The sequence below is a fragment of the Gavialis gangeticus genome, unplaced genomic scaffold, assembly GCF_001723915.1.
Source record: "Gavialis gangeticus isolate Ggan-Ray unplaced genomic scaffold, GavGan_comp1, whole genome shotgun sequence".
In the NCBI taxonomy this organism is placed as follows: domain Eukaryota; kingdom Metazoa; phylum Chordata; order Crocodylia; family Gavialidae; genus Gavialis; species Gavialis gangeticus.
Genome location: NW_017729011.1, coordinates 18,876,266 through 18,893,474, shown reverse-complemented (window position 1 = coordinate 18,893,474; position 17,209 = coordinate 18,876,266). Strand labels below are relative to the sequence as shown.

Below are 17,209 nucleotides of genomic sequence, written 5' to 3'. Positions count from 1 at the left end.
AAAAAAAAAAAAAAAAAAAGGATTCACTTAATGTCAGTGTTTTGCACAAAGTGATTCTGACTACATGCACGTAAAAGCATTAAAAATCCAGGCTTGGTGGGTCTTTTCCCCCCTAAAAGCAACTTATTCCAGGGAACGAGATGCTCATGGAATATAAATGGGTCTCAGTTGCAAAAGGCCCTCAGTGAGACTTAGAAACCAAGTGCCACCAGGACATATGCTCCTAAGTCACTTGGGAAAAAGCTTTCTTGTTGGTTCCAGTTAGAGGTATTGACTTGATTCTCCACCCCTGCATTTACACGTGCACAGAGTGAATACCAGGTGCCACCACATCAGCAGGGGACTCCCCATGGGCACAGGGCTTGTCCACTCCGATCCAAATGCAGAATCCAGGCACTACCGGCTCCATCCGGCACATGATCCACAGCCCGCTGACTCCGCTGGGCTCTGGATCAGGTCCAGAGACATTACTAGGTCCTCCCAATCTGACAGACATAAAAGCGACTCACGCACCCGGAGATGGCAGGAGTTGTGCAAAGGCTGAACGGGGCTGCTTGTTATAACTACCTGTGGTACATGTAGAGCTGCAGGGTTCGTGGGAGGAAAGCTTCCACCTGTACATGTCAGCAGCACTCACACCTTGGCCCTTTCTTAACAACTTCAATCTGTTTCTAGCAATAAGCAAAAAAAAACAAAACAAAAAACAGAACAAAAACACAAAAAAAGGGTTTACAAGGAGAGCGTGGACAGATACGCATCAGATATGCAAACAGGTCAGGCTGTCGGGCCACAATTGGGTTTGGTTTTTTGGTTTGGATTTTGCTTAATCGGTTTTTATTTTAATTTATTTTTTTACAACATACCTGTCCTGAGCCCAAAGTAGAATCCCCAGCCTGGTTAGAGGCAGAGCTTCCACTGTCTAGAAATAGAGAGAATGGGATAAAAATACCCACAAGAAGAAACAGTTCAGAATTTAACAAAGTTTGCATTTTTTTTTTTTTGCTCAAATACTCCTAACCCTAACCAGACAGTACGTAAAGGTGCAGTATCTCCTCCCTGAGGATGCCGGCATCCGACAACGTATGCCGCGTGGACGGTTGCAGCTCAAGCAGGACAGAGCAAATTCTCCCTACAAGCAAAGACTTGAGATTTTCAAATCTCACAGCCTTACCCTCTCCACAAGCCGAAATACGGCACAGGACTTTCCTGCGGCCACTAGTCTAATCACAAAAGGCATGCCACGTTCTTATTTCCCTACATGTCGCCTTGGCTAGATTTTATTTTAGATATATACTGTGCATCCCTTAGGAAATAGTATGTTCACACGCATAACACCATTGATAAAGGATAAAATAAGCATTTATGAAATCAAGCAGAGTAACTTCTTAACGGTTCGTTGCACAGGTAGATGATGTAATGTTATAATACATCAGAGATACTGCACCTTTATAACAGTAAACTCTTCAAAAAAAAATCTATGCTCGTGACTTTGTTTCAACCCTTAACACGGCTAGACTGGCTTAAAATTGTATGCAAGGTTATATCCTGATATCCAGCTGTCTCTGGCCTAGCAAGATATATGCAGCTTGTATGATTTCTAGGCAGCAGAAGCTCTGAAATTGCCTTATTTATGCATTTGTAACAAAAGTTCGTGTCCATTCGACCGCAGAATAGCTTTAAAAGGACACTGCGGAGTATTTTTATAGTTTCCCTTCTAGACCCACCCTCCTTCCATTGTTAACAATGATCTCTTAGAAGAATTAAAAACAACCACCTCATTTTCCCCATTGATTTTGCCTCAGTCATCTTGGCAAAGGGTCCTTTCCTGTGTTTGAAATGGAGCTGAAATGAACATGGCTATTTTTGTTCAAAAAATAACAATCTTGGCTTACTATAAATAGTGCTTTATCTTGCCAAAACAGCTTCGATTGTGGACCAGCATCACCCATTGATGTCAATACAGCCCTGGTGACTGTCTGCTCATTAACTACTGCTGTTTAGTCGACCGAAGGCACCACAAAAGAACCATTTTCCCCAAGACCTGTTAAAATGGTGGTTGGCCTCTGTGCCGTCTACACTTATTATTTTTTTAATTTATTCTGGAAAACGATCCTGCTGCCTAGATGCCTCATGCTCTATTCTGATCTCAGTTAATCCAGAGCGAATCCGAAGCAACTTTAAGCAATCAGGACTCATGGTAGGGGCGATATCTTTATTAGACCGGCTAGACTTTTGCAACAAAAAAAAGTCTTTAATTGCAAGCTTTCAGGCACAAACACCCTTCTTCAGACATAGGAGAAAAGACCATAAAGTAACTTGGGGTTTTCATGACTTCATAAGGGTTACTCTCAATTTAAACGGGCACAAGCGACCATGAGTTTGGCCTCTGGCGCATGCACAGCATTTGTCTCTCCTTCCCCATCCTCTGGTTCGCACACCCAAACTAGGTTTCTTCTCACACTTGAGGATGAAAAAGCCCCTCAACAGCGTCCCTTTCGCATAAGGGTCCTTAGTGCAAGAGCTTCTTCTCCAAGCCACGAGATTGCGGGAGCACGTTCTAGATAAATGAGACATCTCGTCATATGGGAACATTTAGTCCTCTTCCCTTGTAGGGCCCAGACATAACTATTACGTTGTTTTCTTCTAAATGCAAACAGCAGTGAGCTGTTATACAACCAGACTGGTGTTTTTCTCCGTTTATTAGGATTGTTATTATTATGGGTTACTATCGGGACACCTCTTTTCTTCCCCAGCGGAACTTTTGGGGGGGGGGCAGGTTCCCCCCTTTTGGGAGCAAACAAGCAGTAACAACAAAACCAGTGCCACCCTCTCTCTGCAAACAGCAAGGCGCACCCCAGACTGGCTTCACGCTGAAATGCTTTGCCGGGGCCGGGGAAGCAAATGTCTCTTCCTGGCAGGAATAGTCCTCCTGGAATCAGCTGTTGTTTTGGCTGCCTAACTTCAAGAAAGGGTCTTTGTCGCAGAAGAATATCTCTAGCCACTGCACAACAACACAGAGGCTTCACAGTCAAAGGCCTCGGGCTCATCTTTTCCCTTGTGACTCCAGGTTTGCTTGCTTCTTAATTTCACCCCTTTTAAGCAAAGCCTTGAAAGAGCATATTCCCCAGGGGCAGCGCAGACGTCTCTTGAATTATGTCAGGGTGAATTGAGGCAGTTAGTAAAGTACTAGCTTTACTTGAGTCAAGCCTTGTATAAGAAGGTGGGTTTTTTAAAAAACTAGGCTGGCTCTTAGCAGAAACATGGGTCTAACAGTTATGTGCTTATACCAATACAGTTTATTCCCACGTAGTGACCCCATAATAAGATGCTTTTATAGTGAGGTCATTGTATCTACACTGAGAGTTATATATGGGGTGGGGGGGAATCATCCCTGCCCCCTAACCAACAATATAAAAAAAAAACTAGTAAGTTCAAATTCTCGGTTCCTCTGCACTATGTGCAGCCATTAACACCAGGCTAAAGTGCAGGGGTGGGCAAAATGCGGCCCAGGGGCCAGATGCAGCCTGCCAAGCCGTACTATCTGGGTCACAGGGCCCCTAAAAAATTATCATAATTAATATTTATCTGCCCCTGGCTGCCTGTCATGCAGCCCCTCGATGGCTTGCCAACACTCAGTAAGCGGCCCTCCGCCCAGAATAATTGCTCGCCCCTGCTAAAGTGAATGCAAAGGGGACGGTCATTACCTCTCTGATCCCAAGTGTCAGTCACACAACTATAGGGATGTATTTGGTGGCTGTGTTGGTCCGAGACCAAAAGAAATGCAAATTATAGAGGTGCTATCAGCCCACTGACCCTGCTGCCACTGCAACCAGCAGGAACTCTCCCAACTCTTCGATGGGCGCAGGATTCAGGCCCCTGGCAATCACCCCTACCTTGGATGAGTACAAATGGAATAATACAATTTAGTTGCCCGTTTCTTTCAGCTTCTACCCCAAAAGAAAATCAGAGCAAACTAAGCTCTCAGCTCCACCTGGGAAACTCATTTAGTCTCGGGGGGAGCAGGATCCAGTACAGACAACGTCCCTGGGAAAGTCCATAAAAAGGTGTGGAAACCACCCAAGTTTCCTCTGACAGTCTTCACAAGCAAAAAAATAAGGGTGGTTTTAACACGTGCTCAGATGCTACTGCAAACAAGCTCTGGCTTTTGACATGTCAGCCCGGGGAGGTAACCACCACAAGGAAGGAAAGGTTTGCCTGGACCGGCAGCCGGTGCCTCTGAAAACTACCCGTCTTCTCTACGTGTTAACGCGTTGTCTGGTTAATACGTGTTAAAAGACGCCCTTTCTCCCAGCACAGACATGGCTACAGAGTCTCCTCTGCTTTGCTGTATGGGGAGGGTGCATTTCCCTGCCCCGTGGCACTGGCGAGGGCGGCTGTTCCCAGAGCCTAGGGATGAACTGAGGCTTCAGGACAAGCGCTAACAGGAGCTGAGCATCTGCCAGGCTTCTCCTGGCACCTCCCTCCCCTGCGGCCGCACCTTTCCTGAGGAAGCCTTGGTGTCTTGTAGTCAAGGGATCAAATCCCCTGCCAGGGAGGAGCAGTCAGTGCTGGTTGACCCAACTAGAAATCCATCTGGAGAGCCGGGGAGCAGACTACAGACAGCCACTGCTTCCTGCGTCTGCCCTCCGCGGTGGAGACCCATCCAGCTGCCAAGGTGTGCCCCCCCCGCCCCCCGTGCAGCCCCTCTGCACCGAGCAATGCAAAGCCTCTCCACGCTCCAGCCGTTTAACAACAGCTTCACTTCTAGTCGCCGGCTGCCAGCTTTCCCCGGCATCTCCCAAATCCTGCTCCCATAAATCAGATGCATTATCTGCTCCGTCCGCCGTCCTCTGGGCTGCGTGCTCGTACAGCACGCAGCGTGCCGAGATGCACGACAGCACAGGGCTGCCGTTTTCTGGCCCGGCGCCCACACACACGTGCGCACGCAGACGCACGCTCGCTATATTTGGGAGCGCGAGCCGCCGATGACGCTCGGAGCCTCCTGCAAGCTCCTGGCCGGGGAGCAGGGTTTTCACACAGTGCATTCATGTCAGCCACGCACAACTTTTCTTTTGAGGGCCTGCTTACAAGCTTCGCTGCTGGGGGGGCGGAGGGAGGGCAGATCCGACCTCAGCCGCACTCATTCGGTTCTGCACGGCCCCGGTGCCACAAAGCTGTCTTGGGCTGGCCTTCGTGGGGAGCTCTGAAACCACCCACCGCAGGCTGCCAGGACGGGGGGAGTGGCTGGTGAGGATTTGGCATGGCCGTATCATCCCTCAGCCCTGGCAGCTTGCAGCCGCCAGAATGGCCCCAGGGGACCAGTGGTAGCTGGCACTGTTTAGAGCCAGTCCGGGACGGTCAGCCAAATATTCTGGTAGCGAGAGAGAGAGGAGGAGGAGGAATGCAAAACTTCTTTCCGCTCCCCCCCTCCAAGGATGCTCCAAGAACAGCTCCGCCACCACTTATTGCCGCAGCCTATCAAGGCCCCAGTGGACCAGAACACCATGAAAAGTGGCAATTTTGTCCGGAGAGGAAAACACAGGGGGTGTCAAGAAAACTGTGCTGCTAGGCAGGCCCCCTGCCCGAAAGAGTCTGAGCCCGCGTAATGCCGCTGTGGGAAGCAGGTGGGTGAAGTGCCTGCTGCATGGGGAGATGACCGCAGGGCTACCTGCTTTGGGCACTCCTATCACCCCGTGCCTGGCAGGTCTGATGGCTTTGCGGTCTGCGACGCATGTACGATTGCTAGCAGTGCTGGGAGGCCTGCAGTATTACCATCGTCACACGGAAGGGGAGCCAAGGCATGGCGAGAGCTGTACTACCAACGCTGAGACAGAGAAGCAGGCCCTCCTCCGCACACGCTAAGCCCAACAACGAGGCCACACAAACAGCTGCGACACTAAGCCATCTACCCTGCTGAATTGCTGGGTTTGGGATGTGCATGAAGGTATATGCAAGCCTATCTCTGAGCAACAGCTTGCTAGGGAAACAGTACAGACAGCCTAAGTGACTCACCCAAGGTCAGGCAGGACATCTGTGGAAGAGCAGGAAATGAACTCAGTGTCCCTTGAGCCCCAAGAGGCCGAGGCTTTCACACACGAATGGCATCAGCTTTGTTTAGTCAAAGGAGCAGTCAACCGGCTCCCTGGCAGCTCACAGAAAGCTCCTGCAGATCCTTTCCCATCAAGCTGCTGGGCTTAAACCTGCTCCTCCCCTGGCATTATTTGAAAGGGCTTTTCATTAAGGGGTTTCCCAACATGTGCATTTATTTGAAGGATCATTCTTTAACCTAAATAAATCTAGCAATGACATCAATCACTTCTGAGGTGGGCTCACTCTGCCAGTCTGAAGGGGAAGGATCATTACCCCTAGTCTGCAGGTGGGGAAACTGAGGCACAGAAAGGTGAGGTGATGTACCCAAGGAAACGCACTTGGCCACTGGCAGAGCCAAGAATAGTGTCCAGGGTTGAAATGGGATGCTGCGCCTGCAGAGGTGCAGGTCTGAAGGCAGAGAGCAGGAGGCAGGCAGGCAAAGTGCCTTCAGGGATCTGGCTTGCTCCCGGGGCTGAAACAGCCCTGGGCATAAATCCGAGTTATCCTGAGGATTCACAGCTCCAGCCTGAGGCATACGAAGTGCTTCTCTCCCATCCAGCACAGCCCAGGGCCTCTATCTCTGCAGATGCTACACACCTTCTCCCACCCTCCGGCTATCTCAGCATCTTTTGCAACAGTTTTTGGATGGGGGGCGGAATACAGGATGGCTTATGGTAGCCTTCTGCTGTGTCTGTGCTAGAGAAATTCTCCCTTCAGCCCTTTGCAGCAAACTTCCACCCCCAGGACATCGTATGGGCAAGGAATGGGAGCCAGGGACAAAATCTGTTGCCAGATCTCCAGGCTCCCGGCCCAATGCCCCACCCTCGAGCAAGGTGTGAGTGCAAATAAGGCCACGTGCTCACTAAGAGGCTCCGATTTTGCTTCAGGTGAGATTTTTCAGCTAGTTCAACTTTTTATCTATATTTCCAGCTCCCCAAGTACCTAGGCATTAAGGGCTGGGTGGATGAAAAGTCACAATTCAGACCTTCCTTTCTTTCTTTGCCTACTAAGACATTGACCAAGAGCAAGTAGGTTGTGCCTGTTTGGAGATGTACATATTGATACAATACAGCCCAGGCCCTGTCTGCAAATCCATGGCCTTTCATTTTAGAGTCATTAGAAAGCAGCAGTTACATGCGTGGCTACATCCTCTGTTACAGCTGGCTTCAAACAAGCAGCTTCAGGGCATAGGGACGTGGTTTTGTGTCCTTCAGAATAACAACTACCCACATTGCTTTGTTGCTGATTAAAGAAACAAACTTTGGTAGGAGTTCCCCAGCGTCCTCCCACCTCTGACTCTCCAGCCATAGTTAACTAAGAGAGGCTCTTCCCATAAACGACTGTGGGCAAAGGCCTGCTGGCATCAACGGCAATGCTGGTGGGTGACAAACAGTGGCAAAGTACTCAAAAAAGGAGCCACACCAGCTTCTGCTGCATTAGAAATATAAGGAAGTGGGGAGCAGAGCAGTGCTGGACAAATCAGAGTAGACAAAATTAGTAGGAAATGAGGTTTTATTACACCCGGGCCTCTGAGCAGATGCTACAGGAGACAGAGCACAAGCATGTCGACAACCATAAAAATATCCTTGCCAATGTCCCTTAAACGAACACTGAATTGTCACCCTGCTTAAATCTATCTTTTTAGGCCCTGCCCATAGTAATTTTGGAATTGTCCTTTCAAAATGAGCTTTTTATTGGGAATCTTTTATGATGTCTTCATCCCACTTACCTTACGGCTTCCACACTAGCATGCGTAACGCAAGGCGTGTAACACCGAATGGGTAACACACGTTGCCCTAAGTGTGAGACCAGGACACAAAATCGGCGGGAGTGAATATTTGTAAATATGTCCCCTACCTTGCTTTGTGGGTCCTGTTCCCTTGAGGGCTGGTCACGGTGATGTTAGTGTTTGAGAGCTGAGTCTCCGAAGATGTGTTGATGGTTTTGTCGTTGGTCAGCTCCATGTAGGTGCCGTTGACAGTGTAGGTCACCATCCCTTCGTTGTCCTCGTAGTCAACATAAAGGCTGTCGATGTGTGGCCCCACAGAGTTTACCGGGTCCCCTTGGGCAAAGATGCTGTTCATGGTCATGTTCAGGACTAACTCTTTAGAGTCCGAGGTCTTGTCCAGAAGCTTGTCCGTGATTGCATTTTCCGAGAGGAACTCCTTGGAGGTAAATCTCGAGTCAAAGTCCCTGTCATCCCTGTCTGTCTGGTAAGTCGATCTGGTTGCATTTGAATCTGAAGGGAAACAAGCAGGGGAAAGAAAAACAGCTGCAAAAACCAAGTCAAAATCAGACAGGAAAGGAGAGGATGGTGGCTGGTGATCTCCATGAGACTCTGGTTTGGTCTATGAGGCCTTACTGGCACCAAAAGAACTGGGAGTTCATCAGATGCAGGAGCTGCAAGCTCCTCCAGGTACATTTGTCACAAGAGGAATTTTAAGGGTTAGGAGGTGGAAATGAAGGTTTTGCCCCACTCTACTCCCCTCCAGATGCTCAGTCCAGCACTGAGGTCAGAGTAAGAGAAGCAGCTCCCATAACTGCTCTCCTCCTTCTCATGGAAAGAGCCGCTGCCATAAAATGCCTCCCCTTCTTCCCTGCCAGCCAGCAGCAGAGAGGAGAGCAGGGAGAAGGGAAGAACAAAGGTGGTCCAGCTGCCTAAGTCACCCCACATGCACCCAGACGCACCTACACCTCGAACTTCCCATGCAAAACCACCAGCACCCTATCTCTAGAAAGGATGGAGGAGGGCCCTGAAAGGGAGATGCCCAGGGCAGCTGGGTGGTTCATACCAGCATGCCTGGGACTGTTGCAGTGCAGATGGGAGAGCCTGGAGTAAAAAAGGAAAGAGTGGGTGGATGGCTCCTGGGTGGATGCCAGCGAGGCTGGGTGCTGAAGAAGCTGATGACCAAGGAGTAGGGAAGCCTGGGACCAGCACTTGGCTTCTCCACTTGCTGCAGTCGGGGCAACAAGGATGGAGGCAGACAGCAAGCTCTGATTTGACCCCAAGTGCATTGCTAGCCACCCCTGCAATGCACAAAAGCCAGAGGGCAAAACGAACAGACCAGTAGAGGGCAAAAAGGAACTTCCCACAGTGCCCCCCCAAAAGTTAACCAGCCGGGCATTTCTCCTCCAAAGAAAACCATAGCAACGGCCCAAGTCTCCTCCCTACCTTTGGGCTGTTTGCCCTTCAGTTTCGGCTCACAGTCAATTGCTTCCGCTCTTTCATACACTTCATTGGTCTCCTGACCTTTGCTCAGGTTGAGATCTTCCGCCGTGTCCTGTGTGCCAAACACCTGGTTCTCCAAATCGATGCTTTCCCTGGAGAGTTTCCCAAAGTAGGTTGCATTGTGCTGGATGAACCCCAAAGGGCCTTCTCCATCAAACTCCCTGCTTTCCTCGCTATCAGATTCGGAAAACGTGTAGTAAATGGGCTGCATGTTTTTTGAATGTGGCTTCCTTAGAAGGGTGTATTCAAAAGTGATGGCTGGGTTCTTGCCATTTTGGTTCCATACCTACACAGAACAAGCAAACTTATTCATTGAGATGTCGCGTGCATCTGGCACCAAACTGTTTTTGTTAGCTAATACATGTCTTGGAATGACTGTTGATAGTCTCCTTTTATCTATTTTTAATGTGGCTGTCACCATGTCATCAGGGGACTAACTCCTAATATCGGTCTGTTCTACCTACCCAAATTCATCGATCAGGAATACTTGGGAAAAGTGGATACAACACTAGATTGGGAGTCAGAAGAGCCAGACTCTCCCTCATAGCTCTGCAAGCGACTGACCAAGTGCTTTGAACTTCTCCAAGGGAAAGGGGCAAGGTAATGAACTATACGAGGAAAAAGGAGGATCTGCTGACAGACAGCGTGACAAAATTAAAAACTGAATTTTATCAAGGGAAAGATGTGCTACAGCCTAGTCACTCAACTTCTGATCTTCACAGAACCGGGCTTCAAGGGTCGATGGTGGGAACTAGACTGATGTTGCCTATGTGCTTTCGGTCCATGTGGCCTTCCCATTTCCACCCAGGATATAAACATGGCTCTTTGCATTTATGACTGGCATCATCTCTCCCTACTTGCCATCTTCAAACACAGTCTGCTGTGTATTTTAACCCCAGCCAAAAAACAGGGGGAGGTCAGTGCAGTAAAAAGCAGAACAGTCACTCTGCAGCCATGGAGCATCTGTAATTCTGCGGCCCGGGGGTGGGGAGAGGAATCCTTCCACCCAAGCCCCTGTGGAGAGCCCAGCATGCCGTCTAGTTGCTATGGCTGCACACAAAAGATTTGGCCACCGGGAACTAACATGGTTAAGAAACAGCCAGGAATAAAAATTCAACAGGATCCAACATAATCGTTCCCTTCCCCGCAATTCCTAGCCCTGCAATATAAAAATGCAAAGCATACCATTATGTTCAAGCCTTGATTAGTTGGCCCTTGTGCAACGATATATTCTATGCCAGTCTCATAAACATCCATAGGCCTCCTGTACTTGAACACCGTGCCTGCAATATTGAAATTCTTTGGGCTGTCAACTTTGTAATTCCCATTGAAAAAATAGTACCCGGCTTCATCTGCAACAGCTTAAAACAAGAGGCAGGAGGAAATAAAATGAATGTAGTGTAGAAAAAATCCACAATCGATTCTCATACTGCACACGAATATCTTTATCCGCTCAATGAGCACTTATACTATTAAAATGTCATAAGACGCATATTATTGTTTTTATTGCATTTCCAAAGCCATGTCTGTGCCTGTGCATCTGTATGCCTGTACAAAATTCAGCTTCAAATTTTTTTTTTTAGACTGCAAGCTTCTCAGATCAAGAGCTGTCATGTATTCAATGCCCATCCATCACCTACCACAGTGAAGCCCCACCTGGCTGAGGTTTTCATGGACTACCACGGCATAAATGTTAAATAAGAAAAGTTTTCCATGTTTCAGACAAGCTGGATATGTTTCAGGACTGTGTGTTCCTACACTTCCATCTACTGGAGACTGAAGCTGATAACCCATCTCTCACAACATGGATATCTTGCCATCTAAGCCATGAGTCTAATAGACATCGAGCTTAAAAGCAGCTTCAGAATATGACAGTAAGAGAAACGTGTGCTCATTAAGCAAAATTATTTTGTCCACATCCTCCAACCTACATTCCCTCCTAAGCATTAGTCACCTGTCAAGGCATCAAGAGTGCAAAACTATAGGCCATATTTCCTTGTTACTGAGCATATGTGGTTTTTTCTGAGCTGCAGAATCTAAAGTAAAACAAAACGCACCTAATTATCCAAGATCAAGGCGCTGTCAACGTTACAATTCTCTGCAACAGCAATGCCTGGACCAGTGGGTCAAAGTGAAAGCAATTAACATGCTGAATGTCACGGGCCAAACCCTCGCCTGGCATAAATCAGCATAGCTCCATTGACTTCAACAGAGCTAGGACAATGGACACTAGCTAAGACCCTGGCTCACGTCCGCAGTAGAGTTATTTGTATTCAACACATGCTTTTATTTGTGGGGTGGAGGGTGGGAGCCACAACACACATGCACTAATTCTAATTGAGCACCAAGAGGTTATACACACCCAAAACATCCGCAGATTTTTTCCGTTCAACTATCTGGATATCTCTTGCTCCCGCAGGAATGTGCGTCACCAGAGAATAGCCTACGGAAAACTTTGTATTAATGAAAGAAAAGCTTTATAACAAACCACATGACCAACAATAGTCTCTAGAGCCGGTATTTGCCACACAAGAGCCAGGTTGGCTTTGACCTTTCCAAATGACATTTAAAAAGATGGCCAATGGTAATACCCACCTGACTGCTCATAACATTCACCCATTTTCCTGCCCAGAGCAGGGGGTCAGACTCAATGATCAGATGAGATCCCTTCTGATCCGAGCATCTGTGAATCTATGTGTCGGCTTCCCGGCCTCCTTTGCCAGAGGTTGCAATCTCCACTTGTAGGAACTGGAGATGCTCCATCAGCTTTGGAGGAGCAATGTTAGTTTGCACCAGCTGAGAACCTTGCCCACCATTTCTTATCAAAGCACCGTCCATTGGCCTGAAGGCAGGGTGAGAATAACCTTGATAACCCATCTGGAAGCACGACAGTAGTTTCAGCTTCGATGATTGCTCTATGAAAATTACTGGCAGTGTTTTTCAACCTACAGTCTGGGCTCTACTGTCGGTCTCATTTATATCAGACTCGCCCCAGAGGTGGTGCAAGCCAAGCACCTACTCTGGACTCATTCAAAAGGCGTTTGGATGTTTATCTGGCTGGGATCATTTGATCCCCACAGACTTCCTGCCTATGGCAGAGGGCTGGACTTGATCTCACGAGGTCCCTTCCAGCCCCTAATGCCTAATGTCTATATAGTCCATGCACTTAAATCTGAATAACGCTACGACCAATTATGAGATTGGACGGTTCCACACGCTAGGAAAAAGCAAAAGCATCAGGTCGTACTGTGATCATATTAGCAGTCAAAGATTTTTGTCTCCCCTTCTCCCTACACAACTGAGCGTGCTTATTTAGCAAGGGGTAGAGGCATTCATCACCTTATTCTGAATCATCAAGTACCAGACCACTGAGGAGTCAGGGACTAAATGGACCAGCCATCTGATCCAGTCTGGAAAAAACCCATGTTCCTAGAAGTATTTTCTTGTATCTGTCTGCAGCAGCATATTGAAAATGTGACCTGCGATCTCACTTCATGGAGAAGGGCCCCAGGAAGATAGAACTGGACAAAGAAAAGCCTCATGAGCATTAAGGATTATACCTTATGATCATCATGCCCAAGATAGTCATAACCTCATTCAGAGTCTTTATATGGAGTACATACAAACAGCTGTACGAGCAGCCATGTGAAAATGCTTTTATTAGCTACATTCAGGAACAGTGCGTTCATTTGCTGGTGACGCAGGAGCAACTAGTTAGAGAGTAAGAGCTGGTTTCACCTCTCATTTACGCGGATTATCCACCAGGTGGGTATATAACTACTGGGCCAAACCTTCAGTGGATGTAAAAAGATGCAACACCACCCAGGTCAGTAGAGCTGTTCTGATTTACACCAGCTGAGGATCTGAACCCCTGACTGTAATACAGGTGTTCAAGGCTGAGACCAGTGAGAGAGAGAGGTGGCTTCAATTGCTTTGCCCAGCACTACTGCAGAGGTCCCAGCTTTTTCAAAGGCATGCTGGCTTCCCAACATTACAGAGCATTTATTCCTTAGTGGGGCAGTTGAAATAAGACCTTAGAGCTGAGGCTGGTCCCTTGTGTAGCCTCACTCCACTATCCAGTACAGTGAAGTGCAGATACATCCTTTTCAATCCTTGCAAAGTTACCTGTATCCTTGCCTGTCCAGAAACATAAGAAGGATGTTCTCCAAAAACACCAAACATGGACAAAGCCCTGGCTGGGATGGTCTACTGGGGGATGACCCTGCTTTGAGCAGGGGGTTGGACTAGATGTGAGCCCCTGAGGTCCCTGCCAACCCTCATTTTCTATGTTTCTAAAATAAAATGTTCCCAGAAAACAACAGGGCTGCTGGCAAGATGGCAAAGCTGAAACTAATAGACTCAGAAAGATGCTTTCATTTAAAACAGAGGCAAAAGGTCATTGAAAGTCTTACCGAGATGCGAATTGCCTTTTCTGTAACTCCCTGTAACGTGGGTGCAGCTGCTGCCGTCACCTTGGCAAACCCCGCATTTGTCCAGCGTGTGGGTGGAAAATAGAATCCCATCACATCCAATCGGCTAGAAAAATTGTAAGTAGAGCATTGAGGGCCGGGCAAATATTGCACCCACTGTAATTTTCTGAAAGCTACTGACAAGATTTTTGCTATAATGTTTAACAACCTCACATTTTCCAGACACGCAAACCCCTCGGAAATCAGCATATTTGCAGGATGTTCCGTCCCGAGCTTGAACCATCAATTGTCTCTGACCATCCACAGTGGTGCAATGGAGGTCACAGGGCTTGCTAGAAATGTGAACATAGTCATCTAAGGGAAAAGGATATAAAAAAATACAGTCAAAACAGGAGAAACACAATCACTTCATTCTACCAGTGTTGCCGACAGTTTTCCTAGCTAGCGCATCAGTAGTGCTAGCCAGAACTGCAAGATGCTCAGCTTTTCAGAAGCTCCCGTCTCTACAGGTGTGCAACCTGGAGCAGTTCTGAGGGTTGGATGGTCCAACACAGCAAACCTCTGCACAGATAAGTGGCTCCTACTCCTGCAGCTCATTCAATGAACTAATGTTATGAATTATATATACACTAATGCTAAGATTTTCAAAGCTTCAGTGATGAGCATCTTGATCGCTAATGTGGTTCTGAAAATCTCAAAGGTGTGCACCTACAGGTTACAGATCAGTGCATATCAGTCCATGGGGACTGGCCTGTAGCAGCAGTGATGGCTTACCTGGGTATAGGTTTGCAGTATTGGCACATATAAATATACCTATGCCTAAATCATATAAATCATAAAAATATAAAATATCAAACCATCATAAAAATCATAAAATATAAAAACATGAAACCATGTAAATATACCTATGCCTAAATCATACCTATATACCTAAATCATATAAATATATCTATCATATAAATATATATGTGCATGTAAGATACTTCTACACATAACGATTTATATCTATTAATATACACATTAGATAAATTAACAGCTAACGTCAATTTAAAATCATAGCTGAACAAACTGCAAAATCTGCAAGTATTCTTCTGTGTTTGTTCATGAAATCCTTTGGACTGCATTCACCCTCTGTCGTATTTGCTTTCTGCAAATATTCAGGCAGCTATGTCATTGGCGGAAGCGCTCAGTGGGGGAGCGACTTTTAAGTGGATACTGCAAAATATTCACGGAAAGTATATGGCAAAATCAAAACTGGGCTAGAAACTTGATTGTAAGAGCTACACTCAGCCAATTTGGGAACAGAAATATATCAGCTGGCCTGTGCATCTAATCAAAACAGCTTGAATTTCAAATCATTATTCTGTAAGTCTCCCAGTGAGCTGCTCCATCAGCCAGATTATTCACTGAAATGATCTGGTGAACAATCCTGAATAGTGGATATATGTGAGGAAATTCCCACCTGCCCACAGGAAACATGCAACATTGGTCAAAAAAATGATGGGCAAAAATCTATCATTTAGGCCCTGACCTGGGCACTATAGGGTGGGGGTGAACCACTCCAGGGCAAGACCAAGTGGGACCTAATTTGTGCCTTGGATTACAAAGAGGTTAGAGATATTTTGAAAACCCTGCTAAGTGCCTATCTGCATCTCTACACACCAAGATACTTCTGCATATCATGGCGGGGGAAAATAATTGTAAAATAACGAAACCCCAGGGACTCAGGCTCCTCAGCATCCAAGGCATTTTTGAAAATGGGACAGCGGCCCAGATTTTTAAAAGTACTGATTTCAAGGGGAGTTATGTTTCAAACCTAGGCCTTCGTCTCCTCGGTCACACAGACAATTATCAAACTTCTCCCTGTGCGACTATCCAGTTGACTCCCTTCATTTCAGCGACACTTGATAAAACACACAAGGGACATACTCGGGGGGAGGGGGGCACGTGTCATCCAGCATCACCGAAATGGGACAGGTCAACTCAGTGGACATACTGAACCATTCAAAAGGCATTTTGCACGAGCAAGCCAGCTTCTCATTGCTGGAGCTCCCCATATTCTCTGTGAGACCTTTAGCATTCAAACCTGCAAGTCCTGATCCACTGCAGTCAGACAGGAGTTTTGCCTGGGAGAAGACTGCAGGATCTCGCCTTTGTTCTAAGTCATCATTTTATTTAACAAAAATACAATTTTTTTTAAAGGCCTTGCTTTGTAGCCACCGAATGCTCCTTTGAACCTGGGAGACAGTGACTGGTGTCCCTGTAAATCAGTTTAGTACATCAGAGGAGGAGCCTTCCTGAAGTGTGCAGCACAGTAGCTATCAAAATATTTTGGCTAAGTGTTATAAAGCACACAAAGAATGTCTTGTTACCAGGATATAAAGGTTTCCATTGATACGTTCTTCCATTATACACATGGGAGTTAAACGATGAACACTGTTCCTCCCGAAAGCTCCTTCCGTTGGGCGGGCACTCCTAGAAGGGGATACATTAATATCCTGATGAAAACAAAATGCAGGAGAGGTTTCTGGCACATCTCAACTGGCTGCTTCCACAATTAATATTTCATGGCTTGTCCTGTAGCCTGGCTCTACCTGGCTCTGAAAAGGCCTGGGACAGCTGGAGGATGAGCACCTTCTGGAAGACAGCTCATCTCTTTCTCCTCCACCAGCAGCCTCAGCTGACACATGGCAGAACTGGGATGCCATGTGGCCATGCCGGGGGGCTGGGGGTGGGCACCACCCCTTGACAGCTCTTGCTCCATAGCTCCCAGCACGAGGCCAAGGAGTAGGGTGGGATCCAAGTCAGCGTGTCTCCAAACTGTGTCGATCCCGGTGGGGTGCATTGGAGAAGCAACCACAGCCACAGCTGCAGCTACGTAGGATGGCAATTTGGGTTCTGCTCCTCATTCTTCTGCAGGTTTATTCAATGAATGAGAACAAATCACTTCATTTTTCTGTGCTCTGCTACCCTACCCATCTGCTGCGTAACAGTAATGCTCACCTATCGCAGGAGCTTGTTGTGGACATGCTCCGATGCTACAGTGATGGGAGCCATTGAAAAGCCTTTGAATAAAAACAGTTACTCTTTTGTTGGGTTGGGCTGGGAAGGGCATGCGGCAAGATGAATGCCAGTCATTTTCCACTCTTGTGAGCTATCCAGAATTGCAGATGGATTGAGGAGGGGGAGGCGGATCGCAAGTCAAAAGACATCATTTTTTAATATTTGTAATGTAAAAAAAAGAGTATTCTTACTTGTACTTTGCAGAGCTGGTATCTTTTGGATGTCCCAGTGCAGGTTTTATTAGCAAGCCCACTCACAGACTTCCTTCTGAATAAAGAAATAATGCTTAGAAATGGGGTTAGACTCTCTTGGAAAATAATATCTACATTGCCTGTTTGCACAGGTGCTCACATATCCAGTAGCAATGTCTTCTGGAATTAAGGCATCATCCTATTGA

At 47.1% G+C, this 17,209-nt stretch overlaps 1 protein-coding gene across 6 annotated transcripts in view; it reads right to left on the bottom strand.

The window, feature by feature from the left end:
- ADAMTSL2 (ADAMTS like 2) overlaps positions 1-17,209 on the bottom strand; it is a 59,379-nt gene that overhangs the window by 26,793 nt on the left and 15,377 nt on the right. For 2 of the 6 annotated variants that reach the window (XM_019510758.1, XM_019510759.1), the window contains exons 4-12: positions 17,004-17,079; positions 16,122-16,224; positions 13,958-14,103; positions 13,732-13,855; positions 11,682-11,762; positions 10,505-10,680; positions 9,263-9,605; positions 7,948-8,329; positions 568-671 (exon numbers count right to left, since the gene is read on the bottom strand). In XM_019510758.1, the coding sequence (XP_019366303.1) occupies positions 568-671; positions 7,948-8,329; positions 9,263-9,605; positions 10,505-10,680; positions 11,682-11,762; positions 13,732-13,855; positions 13,958-14,103; positions 16,122-16,224; positions 17,004-17,079 (1,535 nt within the window). Of the gene's footprint in view, positions 1-567; positions 672-7,947; positions 8,330-9,262; positions 9,606-10,504; positions 10,681-11,681; positions 11,763-13,731; positions 13,856-13,957; positions 14,104-16,121; positions 16,225-17,003; positions 17,080-17,209 lie in introns of those variants that run through there. The other 4 variants (XM_019510761.1, XM_019510760.1, XM_019510763.1 and 1 more) reach the window with 4 other exon arrangements.